General features: G+C 38.5%; 2 protein-coding genes and 1 long non-coding RNA gene across 11 annotated transcripts in view; 2 read left to right on the top strand and 1 right to left on the bottom strand.

Moving 5' to 3' along the window:
* SYNCRIP (synaptotagmin binding cytoplasmic RNA interacting protein) overlaps positions 1-2,371 on the top strand; it is a 24,865-nt gene extending 22,494 nt beyond the window's left edge. For all 4 annotated transcript variants that reach the window (XM_064508752.1, XM_064508751.1, XM_064508750.1 and 1 more), the window contains exon 12: positions 1-2,371. This exon is cut by the window's left edge. The gene's annotated coding sequence lies outside the window, so the exon portion shown is untranslated.
* LOC112995836 (uncharacterized) lies at positions 2,182-18,371 on the bottom strand. Of its 4 annotated transcripts, none has more exons than XR_010388277.1 (5): positions 18,239-18,371; positions 17,614-17,730; positions 8,921-9,105; positions 8,136-8,538; positions 2,182-6,953 (listed from the first exon to the last, which is right to left on the bottom strand). It is a non-coding gene; the product is annotated as an uncharacterized LOC112995836 (long non-coding RNA). The 4 variants fall into 4 exon arrangements; XR_010388278.1 differs by having other exon boundaries at positions 17,614-17,716; XR_010388276.1 differs by lacking the exon at positions 18,239-18,371 and adding an exon at positions 12,949-14,596 and having other exon boundaries at positions 17,614-17,969.
* SNX14 (sorting nexin 14) overlaps positions 18,358-18,608 on the top strand; it is a 67,080-nt gene continuing 66,829 nt past the window's right edge. For all 3 annotated transcript variants that reach the window (XM_064508745.1, XM_064508747.1, XM_064508744.1), the window contains exon 1: positions 18,358-18,608. In XM_064508745.1, coding sequence (XP_064364815.1) covers positions 18,469-18,608 — 140 coding nt within the window. In that variant the 5' untranslated portion in view covers positions 18,358-18,468.

Raw genomic sequence — 18,608 nt, 5'->3', positions numbered from 1 at the left:
TGCATTTAAATTTTTATTGCAGTGGCATAGACGAATACCATCATTGGTATCCTTAAATTTATTTCTGCTCATGAAGGTTAATCATGATTGTCTATATAGTAATCACTTATGAATTGTGTTCAGATACAGCAGTTTCAGGTGTAATCATCAGAGCTGGTTAGTCAGGCATTCCAGATAGTGGTTCTTTTCAGAACCTTTTTTAAAGGGTTGGTTAACTACCTCAGTAGCAGAGGATTGAACTATACCCTGTCTGTACTGTACATAGAAAATCTTTGTAGATAAAAGCAAGGCTTGTTTAATATGATATGAGGGTAAGATTATAATATACCAAATGTAACATTCTTAGTTGCCTTTAGTTCCAGAGGCTTTGTAATAAGACTTCCTCATGACCATCATAACAGGCCTTGCTTTTGTCGTATTTTGTGGCTGAAAAAGCAGCCTTGCTTCTTCAGATATTGTAGTTATTTGGATGTATAATAGTTTAGCAAGATGTTACTTTTGTAAGACATCAGATGTTCAAAAAAAGTGCATCAGCAACTTGTACTAAATACTGCAGTGTCCCTTTATAAAAGGTCAGACTAAAACTGACAACTGTACAGTGAAGCCTGACATTTGGATATTTTGAAGTTTTTCATAAATCATAGAATAGTATATGGCTGTAGTTTAGCTTTTTAGGTAAAAGGTATGTTTTCATTAGTGCATTTCTTATTGCTGATCACTGTAAAAACATGTTGATCAGCTTTCCATTTCTCTTACGCAGATCATGATAACCTGTAGAGTAGAGTAGAGTACAATCATTTGTGCTATGTTTTTAATTTTCTAAAGCACCTTGATGACAGTGAGTGTTCAGTGGTGAAGCATCCTCTATTGAACCACCCTTAAAAAAAAACAAACAAACAAAAAAACCACAACCTTGCCAAGTCCAACTTCATATAGGTAAAAGATAGATAAAATTATGACTTGCTTTGGACTTGGCGTAAAGAGCTTCCCTTAACCCCCTCCCCAAAGGGATACTGCAGTTATACTACATACCCATAGGCACCACAATGAAAATTGAAGCTTATACCTAATTAAGGTTTTATACACACCAGTTCCCCCAGTAAATGCAAATTTTAACAAAATTAGACATGTCATATGTTGAAAATGCTCATGGCAAACAATCATTTTGCATTCCTGCAAATAAAATTGTTTTATACTGTAAGCTGGAGGCGAGTGTAACTTATTTTTGTAATAAAGTTTTTATTTTTTTTATGTGTCATTAATATAAATGTGTGTTAGTACAGAGATCTTCTGGTTAAAAACTTAGAATCGCACACATTTCAGTATGTTTACTTGTATTTACATAATTTTTAGACTAGTGGTTGCCAATAGCCTGTATGTTTCACATTAATGATTTTTTTTTTGTTATCTTAATAAACCATTTTAGTATGTTGTATGTCAATTACTGGGATAGCTGGGACATGAAGTGTAATTTAAAATTGTCAAGTATTCATTGGAATATGTAAATGTGCCTTGCCAGTTTTGAACTTTAGACAAAGTAAGTGAATGATGGTGAAATGAGTAGTCAATGCTTAAGAGACATTTGCTACCACAGTATCATATACTGCCCTTGCTAAAGAAAAGTACCTTTTTACTCAGATTTGAGCATAAAAATATACAGTTGCATTAGCTTCTGAATTTTAAAATATAGTGATAGGATATTAGGCTGATGGAAAGTGGGTTTGCTAATTGTAGCCTTAAGTATAATTTTGAATTTCAATGTAATCCTTGGTGCTGGCATTCCCAGTGCCAAGGAGTTTAAATGCTCCCTTCAAAGAGGTTGCCATACCTACTGGCACTTTTACTGTCATATGGTTTTATAAGGAACACTGTCAAGGTGTGTAAACCAATTTTGAACTTGTTATAAAAGGAAAAATGAAATAACTGGGGGCCATAGGAGAGGGGAAGTCCTCAGATTTCTTATTCTTGAAACCTCTCCATTGCTTAAAAATAGAAAATGCTTGTGGGATCACAAGTACTAGTGATGAGTTCTTAGCCTGGAAATTGGGGGGTGGGAGGGGTGGGAGGGGGAATGTATTTATGGAATTACAGCTGTTGATGGAAGTGCATAAAAACATTGATATTAAAGCACTACATGTGTTGAAATTGTGGATAATATCCTTAATTTCAGCTCTGTTTAAAAAAAAAAAAAAAAAAAAAAGCATGGGGGACTGTAGGAAAAAAATGTCAAAAATTGACAGGAAACTTTGTTTTTAATGGGTTGCAAGCAATGGTGAGTGAGCAAAATACCAAGATCTTGACAGTGTTCCCTCTAATTATGAACTCAAGCCATTATAACTTTTAAAATTAAATATGATTTGCACTGTTCTGATATTGGTGCAGTTTTTTAGCAATTGATCAGAAAACGAAATTGCATGTGGTGATTAATGTTGTGGGGGAAAAAACAAAAAAATGAAAAAATGTTACTTTCAAAGCTTTAAATTTGGTTTTGTAAAGAAAAAAACTCTTCAATATTAAGTATGGAAATATTGATGAGAATGGGCAAGTGCATATATACAACATCAGTTTGGTTGCACTGGGTGTTGGTAAACTTGAAATGTTTTACAGCAATAATGCATCTCTTATGGAGTGCTTTGGTGACAAATGAACATACAATGCACAATTCTTTTGGCATGCTGAAGGCAAATGTTGACTAAATGTATTATGCTGCCTGTGATTATTTGCATAGTAGGATTTCCCTGCTGACATACCTGCAAAGGATTGAGCGTAAGCTAGGACATAGTTCCACATTGGTTTGTAATGCATTCCTAAATTTGAAGACTAGTTGAATTTAATAAGAAATTGGGAACTTCTGCTGCTTAACACTTCTGGTTTATAAACACTCCAATACACAGCTTTTTAAATTATACTTTTGTTTTAACATTCATTTTTGTTGTTTAATGGCATTTCATGCAGGACATAAAACCGTGACCCCCCCCCCCCCCCCCCCCAAAAAAAAAAAAGCATTGTTATGACCCAGAGTTCAAGTCTTTGGTTTTAGTGTTTGGAGGAAGGCTATTACAGCTATATTAAGACCAACTTTTGAATTTTTGCATCATACAACTCTTAAACTAAGTCTTGTCCTAAAATCTAAAATAAGGAATAGTTGTTCCTGGCAGGGGTGGGGCTGTGATAAAATCTAAAATAAACTTAGCTTCCTCTGAAGGTAGTATTCCAAGCTTAGTATTTCAGGATAGAAATGTTATTCACGGCTGCAACTTCTTTCTCCTTGTGCTTTTGATAATTCTTACAGAAGCTTCCTGTGTTCAGCCTGGCAGTTCTGTTGGTGCTTCCGTAAATCAGTCAGAGGAGACTTTTCGACAAGGGCATAAACACATTTTAACCTTTTTTTTTTAAATAGCATGCGCTCAAGTTGATACATTCCATGAAAATAGGAGTGTTATTTCCTCACTTGCATTAGTGAAAATTTAGTGGAAAAATTTAATTGTTTAAAATGGAGTAGCAAGTATTCAAAGTAGGTAATCAGGAAGATGAATAAACTCTACAGTGTATTGTTCTGAGAACTGAAATCAGCTAAGCTGGAGCTTGAGTCTGTGTTCATAGCTTAAAGCCTGTGAATCCTAACTTTGTGACTGGCAATGACAGGCTCAATAGTCTATCTTCACCGAGTGTCTTGCTGAATTCACCCCAGTGCCATCGCGTTGTGTCCCTTTGCTGGAATAGCTGGTTGTGTTAATTGGGTAGAGGGAACACTAGCTTGTACTTTGTCACTAAGGCTGTTTGTCAGTTTAAAATGAAATGTGGTAATAGGCAAGAAGGTCTAGCTGAAGATTTCTTGATTCTTAGTATGGATAGCGGGCGGAGAAGGATAAATTATTAATTGTTACTTTACAGCATTGTAATGCATACAGACATAAAGCTTCCTAGAAACTCTGATGTTAAACTATTTTCTGGGAGACCGGTTTTCACACAGCCATCTGATCAGAACTGTGCAAGTGTTTAATTATACTTTTCTTAAAAAAAAAAATCCACAGATGAAGGAGTCTTTTTTGCTGCTTTACCTTGATTATTACAGTAGAAGGAGTCTTTTTTGCTGCTTTACCTTGATTATTACAGTAGATATGTATGTTGAAAAGTGCCACTAGGACTAGCTCGTTAGCTTGCTTGGAATTTGGAGAGGGGTGACAGTTTCATGTAATGATTCCTTTCTCTTGCCAAGAGATGAGTGGTTAGTAGACTTTTCTGCAAACTTACTCATTTTAAAATGGCCAGCTCTCAAGTGGATGCTGCATAGCTGAACTCATCTGGGAACATTTGGTTATATTCACTATTTAAAGCTATCTTTGTGAAAGCTTCTGTAGACTATCAGACTTCCAGGTACATAGCAAAAGCCTACCAAAAAAAAAAAAAATCTGAAATAACATCTGTGACAGAGTAGAAACCATGGTAATGGTAGATAGGTAAGTAAATACAACTAGAGTGTTTGAAGAGTTAAACTGTTGTTTTGTCACAAAATATAATGTGGCTCCAAGGATTGTTTCATTCCTGTGTGCTCATAAAACTTACTGTCTGCTCCAAAGCCAATACTCATTTTCTGACAGTCATTCAGGTAAAACCAACAGCATTAGAAATCAAGTTTCCTTCTGTTTATAGAGTAAATGTGACATACTATTGCCCACAAATATTCCTGTACCTAAGAAAATGAGAACTGGGGACAAAATCCTAGTATGGGCTCACTAGTTGCCTGCAGTATGAAAATAATTTAATATGGTCATTGTCTGAGCTTCCTCGCACATTCATTAGACTTCAATTATATGCCTCAATTTTGATATTCCAATACTGTTTAATTTGTGATCTGTTATGCCCTCCTCCTTTATTTATGAGCCAAAATATTTAGCTTCATTTGTTTTGCCACCAAGTCCCCAACTAAAGCAGCCCTCAAGTTTTTATTGTACAATTTTATTTTTCTCATTTTAATTTTTCTGGTTTCGGTCACTAGCATGTAGAAGACCAGACCTTGAATGCTACTGTTTATTTTCCTTGCATTAAGAAAGTTATGAAGTACGTTCTCAGTTTTACTATATAGCCAGTAGAATTGCTTATGCCATTTGACTTCAGAGAAGACAACTGTAAGTAAAAATAGACATTCTAGCACATAAATGACTTCCAGTGCCTAAAATCCAGCTTCAGTATCCCGTTTAATTGACTCTTCATCTGCAGCCATGAGGAAAATCAGGAAGGTTGTAGGTTTTTAAATCTTCAACTTTTTTGTGTCCACTTCAATATGAAGTGAACTGAGTGTAACTTGATAGGGTTTAATCTGTTTAGTACTTTAAATAAAAAAAAAAAAATCTCAAAAATGCTTCATAGATACTTAGTTGGTATTTTGTTTTATTTTGCTGACAGATTAGCAATCAGAGTAATTAAAGGGATTACACAATTGGTCATGGAAAGAGTCAGGACCTGGATGATAATCAGGTACTCAGTTTCTGGTACCGGTTGCAGCATTTCTAGTATCGGACTCCTATGTTGAATAACACTTTTGAGATTTTTTTTCCCTCTCTTTAGTGGTATGAAGAATGCACCTAATTCTGTCACTAGCAGTGGTTATTTAAAAACAATAGTTACAAAATGTAGCCATTTGGGGATTAAAAAAAAAAAAGCTTCCTCTATAAGAATTCAACAAAGCCTATTTCATAGATACCCCGTTATTACATTAGCAGTTTTTATTTTTTTCTAAATGTCATTTTAGCATGCTTTATGGTTACAAGCTTGAACATTGCTGTCCATAAAGCTGTGTATTATAAATCATTGGTGAGAGCTAGTCCCCAAAAAAACAAATTCCACTTTTCATAATATAGATGCATCACAGTTGGAAGGTGATTTTAATCTTTAGTACTACTGCATTTAAGCTACCACATACCTACTCCCTGCATAGACTGACGTGGCTGCTAACGGACTTTTCCCGTTCAAAACCCTAGCCAAAGGGATTCATCAAATAATGCAAGGAAGTGTTACTCTTCCAGTGCAAATGGCTTTTCTGAGGGGCTAACCTGTTTCTGCATGCACTGTTGTCATCAGAATCTTTGTATTTTGTATATATGCTTAAATTGATATTTTAGCAGAAGACAGCAGTGATTCTCACAAGAAGTTTGTATTTATGATTAGTACTTTCACTAGCAAGCACAGTTGTAACATTGACGTTAAAGGGCAGTGCCACTAGACTACTTTATTGAGATTAACATTTCTGTACAAGTGTAGGTGGCTTATACATGCTTTTAAATAGTGTGATACTTAAAAGCTGCTCTGAGGAAAACTATAGCATGTACGTTTCTTCAAATTTTGCAAAATTTGCAAGTGAAAAAGTATGTTGCAGATTTTATGCGAACAGAAGACTAGACTTGAATATAAAGGTGAACTGGCACAGCTTTTCTCTGAAAATACTGAGGGTATCACAAGTTTCAGGTTGTTTTAAGCTTTAACAGGGAATACAAAGGAAACTGGCTTAATGTAGTTGAGTAATATGTGCTGCTTTGCTCCATTAAGTTTTCATAAGGTTAGGGCATAATCTGAGAAGCTTCTTGAAAAACAGTTCCAATACAAGGTTAACTCCAGTGAGATAGATCTCTGGTTAAAGTTAGGAAGACTCTGGAAGGTCTTAAATCCATTTGATTTAAAAAATGTGTTTTTTCCTTTTTTGTGTGTGTGGTTTGCAACCTGGTTTTGCATAGAAGCAATCTTAGTGTGGGAATCGCATGATAAATGATACATTGCATTTTTTTTAATGGCATACTAATCTGAAAAACATTTGGATTTGGGGGTTTTTTTTTTTCCGATGTTCTGAGTGATTTAGGTGGTCATTTCTATCCAAGAAAAGAATACTTGCAAAGTGTTGACTGGTCAGTAAGCTTCAAGCTTGATTCTTGCTTCTTTCTCAGGTAGTCAGTCTTTTCCTAGATTGAAAAATTAATACAGATTTCTGGTAGGAAGTGTAGAGTTTTATTTTTTAAATAGCAGTAGGTGAACTTTCACAGTTCATTGCAAGTCTAACATTCCCCAAGAACACTGTTCTCATTGAATAATAAGGGATAAGAGAAGACGGATTTGTTGTGAACAAACCATTGCTCGTTACGCTTTGGAAAAGTGAAGACTCTCTCTGTAAATGCACTTTGAGGTGCATTAAGGTGTTTTCATCACATGGATACAGACTGCACTGGGAGAGTTCAGATAGCGGTCACAAGGTCAGCGAGATTAGCTCAAACCACTTTCAGCAATGGCTTATGTGAAACCAGCTGATTGGGTACTGAAGTACGTTCAAGTGCTTATGTAATTTCAGTGTGGAGTTTAAGTAAAGAATAGCTAGGGAAGTAATTCTGATAAGGGTAGATGATGATCAGCTCCTGCTTTGTATTGTTTAGAAAAAACAGTAGATAGTTTATCATCAAGTGTTTTAAGCATCTGTTAGACTTCTAAATTCCTTTGAATCAACCTGTTTCTACTACAGTGCTGTGATGTATCCACATAGATTTGTCAGTAGGGAAAGTAATTGGGTGTGGTAATCCTCATACTAGAGAAAAAGTACATCAGAACATGAAGATGCAAACATCAAGTAATGTTCCTGGTCACATTCTGTATGCAGTTTAAGATAGAAGGAACCATTAGCTTAGCAACCGTGGTTTTAAGGTAAGATGGATGGGTGAAGTTAGAACCCAGTAACTAAGTAGCATATTTTAAGAGATTCATGTGGTAATTCTTTGTTTTTTCTATGAAGAAAGATGACCTGCCATCAACTCAGCATATCTTAGAATTCCTATATCCAGTACAAATACATGTACGGGGAGAGGGAGGAACCAAAATGAAAACCATCTCTTAAAGGGGTTTAGGAGAGGACTTAAATGTGTGTCACTTTGCAAGGACATGTGGCTTAAATGGATGTGTTCTATGCCCATCCGTTCCTCTTGACTTCAGAATGTCTTGAATTCTTGGATACGGGACAAGGGAGATGAATGTGTCTGAAGAGAGCGCCAGTTACTGTCAGGTAACACTTTTTTTTTTAACTAGTGTGGGTTTTGTTTGGGTTTTGTTTGCTTTTTGGACAGTGCTTCTAAGCAGAATCTACATGCATCATAGCTTACCTGAAAGAATTCCAGAATTCTTAGCTGAATCCATATTGGATAATCAACATCATGGTATTTATATATCCATAGTGGTAAAATACATGCAAAAATTTAAATAGAATTGAAAACTTGGACATTTGTAATGTTGCTGGACTCCTGGGGGAGTGTGCACTGTAATGGGTCTCAGTTGATAACTTCAGACCAGGTCTTGACACAGTCGACTATCCAGTGTGATCATCTCTGGAGACAGCGGAACCTCTACCCCTCAGCCACATGTAAAAATTGATGTAGAGAAGTACTAGATTTCTCAAATAAAGTAAAATTGTACTTGATGACCAAAAAAAACATTACTTCAAAATAGTTTAAAAAAGAACACAGGCTTGTAGTCTTGACTCATATCTTGAAGGAGGACAAAATGTCCCTGTGAAAAAGAAAATATGTAAGATACCTGTAAATACTTTTTTCTTTTTAAGCACTGATGGCAACCAGAAAGATTTCCCCTCAGAGGAATACTGGGAGAATACATTGTCTTATATTGAAAAAGTTGACCTAGAATGAATAGAATCTCAAATATTCCATACTTGGGGAAACTTGATGGAAAACATATCCTTGTGTGCCTCCTGAAAAGACTTAAGGTGATAGAACAGTTGGAAAGAGAAATCATCCACCTATGGGCACAAGAAGACCCATCAGGTGTACCTTAACTAAGCTTCTGTCAAGATCTTTATGGGTTAGGGTTAAAGGCAAAATAGCCAATGAAACAACTTTCTCAGCAGACCACAAAGTGCAATAATTTCATTTACCTGTGTTACAGCTTGGCGGAATCTTTCCTGCTGTTAATCTGTCTGTCCTTTTCCTGCAAAAGGCAGGAACTCCATCCCAGACACTATCTAGCAGCCACAGTGTGATGGGAAAGGTGCTGTCAGGTAATGGATCTTCCCCAGATTCAAACATCAAATCAAGAGCAGAGACAGGGTCCTTGGATTTCCTGTTAAAAGGTAAGAAAATTCTGTCCTGGCTGCCATAATCATCAGGACCACTTTATCTTAGTGGAAAGTTCAGAAAGGGCAGGCAGCAGAAATGCATCCAAGAGAACTAGGGAATCCTTAAATAAAGTGCCCCTGAAAGGAAGATGGTTTCAAATACAACAAAGTAGAAAACTAGGTAAGAAAACTATTACTCTGCCTAGTGCTGTTATTTGAAATGCCCTGTTCTGGGAGATGAGTGAAATCGTACAGCTCCAATTTGTAAATCTGCTATCTGGAAGTGATGCAGTCTAATACCTTCAGCTCCAGGGAAGCAAGAGACAGTCCTGAATATCTGATATACAGGCTCCAAAGACTGAATACTTTTCAATGCATGCAAGGAGTTCTTCCATCTCATTGCTACAAAATGCATTTGCCACTCACTGCCCTTTCAATCCCTCAAGGGGTGGGCAAAAATAGGGCAATGAGAAAAAAGTATTGGGAAGACTGTTTTTAATGGGGCCTGACAGTATCTCCTAATTGAGTGAGGGAATGCAGTATTCATAGCTAAGCCTGCATATGAAGTCTTGATTTGAAAGTCTTTTTAATCCAGGGAACCAAATGACAGAACAATTAGGTGTCCCACTTAAGCTGAGTGAACTCGGGAGCCTCTTTGCAGCCAGGAACTGGCAGGACTGGGCCTGCAGATTCCAAGTTCAGGATAGTACCAAAGGGCTCATAAATACAACACGATCAGGTGGGGTTCTTCTGTGTTTGTGCTGAAACCCAGGGAGCCTAGTTAAAAGACTCCGTAATAGTTGCTTCTTCCTGGAGAAGTGTCTTATTATGAGCCCAGCGTCCTGAGAAGTGGCCTGTCGTTTCTTTCTTAGGACTGCACCAGGATTTTCATGAAAGACTTGATGGGGTGGGTAGCCCAAATACGGTATATTTTGCACTGCAGGTGGTCTTCACATGTTCAGAAATGGAGGTACTTGTAAAGATCAGTGCATGCTTCGGAAAAAAGATGTCTAGAAGGCAGCTCAAAAGATAGGAAGCAATGTTTTGAGTTAGTACCAGTATGAACATTGCCACACTTTATTGTCTGAAGATGGATATTCGGTTTCCTCAAGTCTAGGATAGAACGTACTAATTTTTTCATACCAGAAAATACACTTATTGAAACAAAAGCAACTTTGTTCTAAGGCTCTCAGATGCAAAAACCTGTATCAGGTGAAAAGGTGGGAAAAGGTTGAAAAAGGAAGGCTGCTTGGAATCTGGTAATGCAGAAAATCGGATGACAGCAACTTGATCTGGAATGTGTTTGCCAAATTTCAGTTCAACTGAATAGTCTTTCCTTATTGAGATAAAACATGATCAAGAATAAATAAGGTTTCATGCATCCTGAGTGCTGGTAAACAAGACAAAGAAAGTTGGTTTCACAGACGACTTTCAGTGGGGAAAAGTTATTTTCTCTGCAGGTGAGCATGGTGCACGATGAGTAGCATCCCTGAAGCCTCAGTGGGAGATGGGAATGTTGCTGACTAGAAGTACAGGGGAGTGAGGATCCAATGGAGACTGGTGCATGTACTGAATTCTTGGTGAAACTCAGGTGAGCAATTCTGAACTAAGACATCTTGGACTAAGTGCACTAATTTCACGTCTTCCCTCCACTGCCAGAACAGTTTCTCCAGATAATCCTTGGCTTCTGTTTTGCTCCTTTCTCTGTGCTGGCTTTTAGCTATTGCCCTAGGGCTTCAGGGAAGAAGAGAGACATTAATGTAGAGCTACCTTGACTAATCCTCCCAATCTAATGAACAAATGAAGGGAAAAATGAAGAGCAGGGAGAAGGGGTGGGCACTGGTCCCCGCCATTGTGATCCAGGAGAATCCCTAAATGCATAGGCTTTTCAGAATTGTGACTGAGTGGTATTCCAAGTTTTCTGACTAGAACATATTCCAGAACTACACTGGATGGAGACAATACACCACAATATGGTGGTAGGATAGCACTTGATCCTTTAGTTTACCATATCCAAATTGTATGGTATGATCAGTGGAGAATTTATTACTCTTCCTATACAAATAGTGGTTACGAGCCCCTATGAGTCTGTATCACATTAAAGCATCCCTTCTCCATTCTGATAGCATTGCTTCTGATGCAAATTACACTTTCCCAAGCAAAAAAATTGCTGCTTTCTTCTTGCATCTGAACTGCTTGCAACCCAATTTCAGGTATATGTTAGATCTCCCAATTCTATATGTAGAGTTATGAGCTATCATAGATGCATCTGCTGAAATTGAAAAAACTCAGTCAGTCTTCACTTAGAACTCTTGGGGAAATAATGTCAGAAACTGGACCTACAGAGAACATCTCAGACTTTGGAGGCTAGCCTGGAGGACTGTCAGGTTCTTGAGGAGAACAAAATGTCATTTCTTGTGGTTTGTTATGAAAGATGCTAAGCTGATTTTCATAGTAAAATGCCAATTTATTAGTATACATTTCAAAATGTTTATGCATCTATGAGAGAGATGAAACTGCATGCCTAGCATTTAAAACAGGTTCCCTTGTACTTCAGTAAAACAACAAAGAAGCCTGGTCGCTCATATAGTAGCAAATCATTCAGTCACTTTCTAAATCAGTTTCTGATTTGCTTCAGAATAATAATGAGTGTTAATAATAATCCCTCATATAATCTCAGAATTTAATAGCTCCAATGTCTTTCCCAGCTAGAATACTAGCTACTTAAATAGGTGAAGTGGTAATATGTCATAGTACCACTTTTCTATTAAATATGCCAACACTTTTAACAAAAAATGGTTTTGTCTGGAGTACCTTTCGGAACTTATATAGCAGCTGTCTGGGAGAGAATAGATGACATTGATCAACTATGAGCTGTAAAGAAGCCTGGCCTTGCAGAGTTTGGTACTGAGCCCCACTTTTTAAATTCTCTGATTAAAGCTGCCATATTCCTCTTACTGTGGAGCTTTATCATAAGATATGTTCTCAAGTTACCCCACAAAATAAGTAACACCCACAAGTTGCCCATGTCCTTCAAAAAGTTGTTTTCAAAAAGCTTCAAAATTCATCCTTATGAGGAATAACCCTCTGTTCAGGCTCTCTCATAGCATCATTTTGTCTGTGACCATAAATCAGAATTATTTTGCTGTTTTCAGGTATTCCATGTTTTTGCCAGGAAAACTTATCATTTATGTCTCATTGTTTTTATCTTCAACTGTTCTGAAAATGCTTTTTTTTTTTTTTTTCTTGTACATCATTTAAATGCAGGAAAATGTCAAATTCCTAGCCTACATCTTCAGTCAACAAATAGTAAGCACAACAATATCTGTTATACAGCTGGTTCTGTAACAATTTCTGTAAAGTGGCTGATGAAAAACTTAACTAGCATGTAATCAAATAATTTTCTGAAGGTGATAATTAATGATGTTTAATTTTTACCCTATAATGCTTCTAAATACTTCATGTTGTCCAAGAAACTGATTGTTCAAACTAAAAATACCTCTGTGGAATTCTGACCTGACAAAAACATGCAAGGCATTTAGTGTTTTATCTACAGAAGCTAAAGCAACAGCTGTCAGGGTACCAGCCAGTCCCCATAATAAACATACACATCACTACACCTGGGTTTACATGACCAGTATCACTAGGTATGACAGACATTATAGTATTAGCAGAAAGCTTCCTGTGGTAGTAGCTGGCTTACAATAGCAACTGTTAGTTGCACTTGTTTTTTTCCCACTTTTGACAAGTACTGCACATCAATTAGAACTTCCTGACTATTTGAACGCTTCAGTTCAGGGGAATTCTTTCTTCAGTTAGGCCAAAAAACAATTTGGGGAACAACTTACGAAGTCACCAGTGCTACTAATAAATAGCATTTCACATGCTATTTTGTTGAACAGTTTTGTTCCGTTTGCTGCAGCCTCTTCCTACCACACAAAACAGAGGATACAGTAGAGCTGGAAAAGGACAAAGAGAACAAAGGTGGACAAAGATACAAAAGTACTCCCACGGGAGGAACAATTAACTAGAGCTCTTTTCCCAAGTGAAGATTCCTGCTCAGGTGGACAAAGCAGTCTAATTAAAATCATAAGCAGCAATGGTGCTGAGTAGGGAATAATTTTTCACCATCTTTTTAATGAAAAAAATTCTAAATAAAACACATGAATGTTCAAAGAACTACCTTCACTCACACAATGTAATTAAGCAGTAGAACTCCCTTCTGCATGATTTTGTGGACATTAAATGCTCATGGCTGTTCAAAAAGCAACTTGCAGTTCAGGAAAAATACCTAATTTCCTTCTCAGGATATCCCCAAGCAACAAATTGGAGAATGTTTCTTGTAGGAGTTAGTGCCTCCCTTTATTTTATGCATTTTCTTTGATGTTCTTTTATTTTGCAGGCCTCTATATTTCCCATAGTCTGTAAACTGTCTTTTCCTTCCATGCTCATCCTGCAGCTCTCCCCTCTATGCCCTTCTGCTTAATGTTCTACAAACTGCCATCTACCACAGGACAAGCTACTTCTTTTGAACTCTAATTATAGCTCAATTCTTGTAATTTAGTGTATTAAAAAAGTGTCCAGAATAATCCTTTTCATGTAATTATTGGAGAAAGTTTGGCATATATTAGTATTGCTATGAACCTTTTTGCTTTCTTCTTTAGGAGTGAGAGCTTCTCAAGGAAAAACTGCCTCTAGCACATTGCCATTTTTTCTTCTTCCTGATTTAAGTTTTCCCAAATTGTGCTTGTCCTGATGAAATTCTGACCTGCTCAGTATTTACTCGGTGTCCTTGTTTCTCTCTCCTTTCCCCAGCATCAGTCTGGACGGGCACAGTAAACTGACCCTCTGGAAATTCTCTCACTTGCTGTGAGTTCTTTCACTTGGATTTCCTATCCAGGACAATCTCCTTGCCTTTTTCTTTCTGCAGATTTTAATTCTGCCAGATGCCAGTCAGTCATTTCATGACTTAGTCTTTAGACACGCAGCCTGGTATGTATTTTCAGGTCATCTATTTTACAGATTCTTGCATTTTACAGACTCTTGATGAAACTAATGATGAATTTTGGGTGGCCTATTGTGACTGAGACCCCTTAGCCTCCCCCCTCCAACTTCAATTGCCCACTGAATCTTTCTTAAAAAAGAAAGCTTAAATCTCTGCAATTTCAGTAGCTGGCAATTCATTTTTTTCCTAATTATGGAGAGCAATGATCTTTAGACATGTGTAGGTTGTGATTATTTTTTCTTTTTTTGGTTTGGTTTGTTGTTGTTTAACAATTTCTCTTTTCCTTCCAGCCATTTTGTTCCTTACTCTTCTTGAGCAGTTGACCCCTCCATTTTTTTAAAGAGCAATTTGTGTGAGATTTCATCCAGGAATCCAAAGCCTCTGTCACTGTATCCAGCAGGTACATTTGGCCCCAGGTTATCCTTTCCTCATGCAATTGGCTTTATTCTTACACCATTGTTGCTCAATGTATGGTCCATAACCTGGTGGTCCTGGAAACAAATTTGGGAACCTAAACCAACCAATGGCAGCACATGTTTCCATACAACTGACAAACCCACGTCTGTATGGGTGGTGCAGAGAGCAGGCATAACTGGGAAATAGCTCTCAAATGCTATTTACCTCTGATTATTAGCAGATTATTAACTCATTAACAGAGACAAATGAACATGGCTGCATTTATTACAGTAAAACTAGCATTTTGTTTACTTACATGCTAATAACTATCATCCTACGCAAACCAACAAACAGAAATGTATATAAAATGGTCAACTGGTATTTTCCCCAGAAGTTTGACTGCTCCTTCAATACAGAAACATCAAGAAGCACTATTAAATATAAAATTTTACCTTATGTTTTTTGTTCAGACATTAACTCCCTGAATTCACAGGGCAAAATCAGTAACTATTCTGTAAGTTTTTAACTGACGAGTTAAGCTCAAGTCTAAGGTATCTACTAATGCTTAATCTTCTTGGGATCTGAATCACCAAATTCAATTTCATTTTTTTTATTTAAGTTTAGCTATCTGCTAAATAGTTGTTTAACTTTAAAGAAAAATTTCTGCTAAATATTTGTAGTTAAAGGGATCTGAATATGACAGATTTAAATTTCTGGAAGAGATGCACAAAAATGATCAGGCAGTTGTGGAGAATGACTTACAAGGAAAATTAATTCCTCATTGGTTAAAGGACTGCATTATATGAGTTAGCCTGGACAACTGTATCCTTAAGAAAGATAAGTATGTAAGGCTTTGAAAAGGAGATATTATGGACTATGACTAATTTTTTTGAGTAACTGGTGAGCAAAAGCAATCCTGCAAAGTAAATTCAGTGCAAGCAGCCTGTGAGAATCTGTGCATTACAATTCATTGCCTGCTTTATTAAACAAAACAAACAAGTTTCTTTCAGGTTAAAGAAACCCAGTTTTGATGAACAGAATTTCAGTGTTAATTTATATTATTCAGCCAACAAATGTAACTTTGTTTTAAGCCATGTTCCAAATCTACAGATATATTTGTTTCAAATACTAGACACCGTCATCTTTGGTTGCCTTAAAAATAAGTAAATAAGAGAGAACTGACTCCAAAATAAAACACTGGTATGATCAGCAAAAGATCCTTTTACATTTTAAGTATCAAAAAAACCCTCTAGCTTTCCAGAATAACTTAGTCCTGTCAGTATAGCTTCAGAGCCCATCTCCAGATGCGCATTTTCCCTCTCAGTTCCCCAGTTAACCAGAGAACTTTTCCGAGAACTTTTCCAAGAACTTTTGCAAAGACAGACAGACTTGCAATTGCTGGGGAATGGTTAAAGCTCTCATTTCTCACATAAAGTTCTATGTAATTTTTGAAAGTTTGGTCTTGTCAATATCTCACTTTTGTTCTTCCTTTTTATGTTGTTGTTGTTGTTGGAAAACAAACCTCAGCTATATCTTTTAGCCTAGATGAACCATCTGAGTAGTCATAGAAGGAAGGGTCACAGAGGGAAATCTGCAATGCTAACACTGCTGTCTGGCAGAGAAGGATGGGATAAAGCAGGTTGTTGTGGCTGGCCAGCAGATATATAAACTATATAAGCAGACTAACCGAAAAGCTAGTGTAAGAAAAGTATACAGACCTGCTGAGACAGCTTACAGCTATAAATAATTGTAATTTAGGGGTGGTGAGGAGACATTACAAGAAAACTGAATTTAATGTTATGAAGCTAAAATATTTCAGTTATGTAATGAACAGTGAAACATAGAAATTTTCCATGCTAGGACACCCCCCCACACACACACACCCCTTCTGTTATAAATTCATACTTATTGCTAGAGAATTGACTTTGTAAACTTATGGTAATCAAACAGCTTTTCAGATAATAAGGTACAATTAGCCCCAAAAGTGAATGTGAACATTTTAAGGTAAAGATGCAATTTAAAGCAACTTTACCCAATGTCCTTTACCCAGGACACACATGAAAGCAGAGGTTTGACTTGTATTCCTGCCTGCTACTGGTTTATTGTGCAAGTAATTTCCTATGATAGTTTGACAGATACGTGATGGTGTGATATCTTTATAAAGTGTTTTAAGAATTACAGATTTTTTTAAAAAGCTATTCCTTATTAAATTATAGCAAAATAAATGACTAAATATCACAATCAGTAGAGGTGAGGATAAAGCAAGAAGGTAGTAAACAGTGTGTCTTCTAAGGAAAATTAATCTCCTCTGGACAAAGACTACAGAAATTTGCTCTTTATATACACCTTATTTTTGTAATAGAAAACACAAGGAATGACATGAAGTAACACTGTGCAGAGACTCTTAAAGAAACTCAATCCTACCATGGGCTTTTGCCAAGCTCTCTGGGAAAGGTCAACATACTGAAGTCAAACTACAGCATTTCACCTGCTCTAGAGGTCAAGGGAAGTGTTTGCATACTATGACAAACATGAGAGAAGTGTCTGAACGTTATTTTTGGCTTTAGCTTTCTAAATACTCTGAGCAGGAGTATTTTATGTGTGCTTACATATCCTTTGCCTAAGTATGCCTGTGTGGGGCTAGTGGAATGAAAATAAAAAAGCAACACCAACTTCTTGAGACAACTTGAATAAAAGCATCCAGTTCTATTTAAGCAGCTTTCTTTCATATTTGTAATATAGAAGTTTCTATCTCTAAATAATATTTCCCAGGACAAGTTGTTTAAGAGATTTTGCACCCTGAACTAATCTTCCCACAACCATAGTGTGATATTAACGTAACTTTGAGCTTCCAGACACAGACCTGCTGAAAGCATTCAAGCAATTTTAAAGCTCATGACTTACATGGAACCTGAAAGCTTTTTTGTTAAAGTGAACTTAGCTTTAAATCATCCTCACTAGCAATAAACTACATTCTAAATGTTAACACATTTTGAATCAGTCTTAAATTAGTCTATATATGCTCAGATTCTAAGGAGGATGGGTTTTCCCTCTTCTACTTCTCCTGTTCCTTTTCCTTACACATAGTTACTAAGTTTTTGAAGATACTTACATAGTTTCAGTATCCCAGTTACTGAATGATTTAGTTTGGTCATCATCTAAATACAGAGCGTTTTAATCAGACGTAACAGTTTCTCCTTGCTCGGAGCCAGACCCTGTTGTGCAGAACCTAAGTATTTATGTAAGCACTCTGTCATCAGGGCTCTTCTATTTACAGGGCTCAGTACAGTATGTTACACAGGAGGGCTTGAAATGCCACCCAAGCACGTCACAGGAGCTTTGCTTGAAGGACGTCGCCGGGCGCCAAGCATTCCCCCGCACACCGCAGGCTTTTCCCCCAGCTCCGGCGCGGCTCGGTCCTGCTCCGCTCCCCCTCTCCCCTCCGGCGGCATCGCGGCCGGGCCTGCCCGACCCCCTCCCTCCCCCCGCCCCGAGCCACCCCTGCGCGGCGGCTCCGGAGAGCGCCGTGCTGGGATAAGGCCGGCCCGGTTCCTTCCCTCCCCCCCGCCTTCCCCGGGCCCGGCCGCGGCGCTTCCGCCCGGGCCCGCGGCTGCCGCTGCGCGCAGGCGGACCGTTACTGCTCCCCCCCAGCTGTGGCGCGGGGGGACGGGAAGGGGGAGGGGGGCAGGGCCGCCCGGCCCAGGAGGTGAGAGCGCTGCCTGCGCCCCAGGCTGTACCGTGCTCTTCGCCCGCCGGCCCAGGGTGCCTCGCCCGCCTCCCACCGGCGCCGCCACGTAGTGCTGCCCCCCTCCGACAACATGGCGGCCGCCGCGCCTCCGCCCGCGTGACGCCGGCGCCCGCGGTCACGTGCCCCGCGGACCGGAAGCGGCGCGCCCCGGCGTCTCCCTCGCGCCCGCTCTGGTGCTGCCGGAGCTCCCGGCGCTGGGGAGGAGGCGGCGGCGGCGCCATGGGGTGGGTGCGGGCGGCGCGCGAGCGGCTGCGGCAGCGCGTGCGGGGCGCCGAGGCGCTGCGGGAGACCTGCCGCCAGTACCCGCTCTTCTGCTGCCTCCTCTTGGGGCTGGGCGCCGCCACCCTCCTGCTCAACCG

The sequence above is a fragment of the Dromaius novaehollandiae genome, chromosome 3 (assembly GCF_036370855.1).
Source record: "Dromaius novaehollandiae isolate bDroNov1 chromosome 3, bDroNov1.hap1, whole genome shotgun sequence".
Taxonomy (NCBI): Eukaryota; Metazoa; Chordata; class Aves; order Casuariiformes; family Dromaiidae; genus Dromaius; species Dromaius novaehollandiae.
The sequence above is the reverse complement of the archived record's forward strand: the minus strand, read 5'-3'. Positions and strand labels throughout refer to the sequence as shown.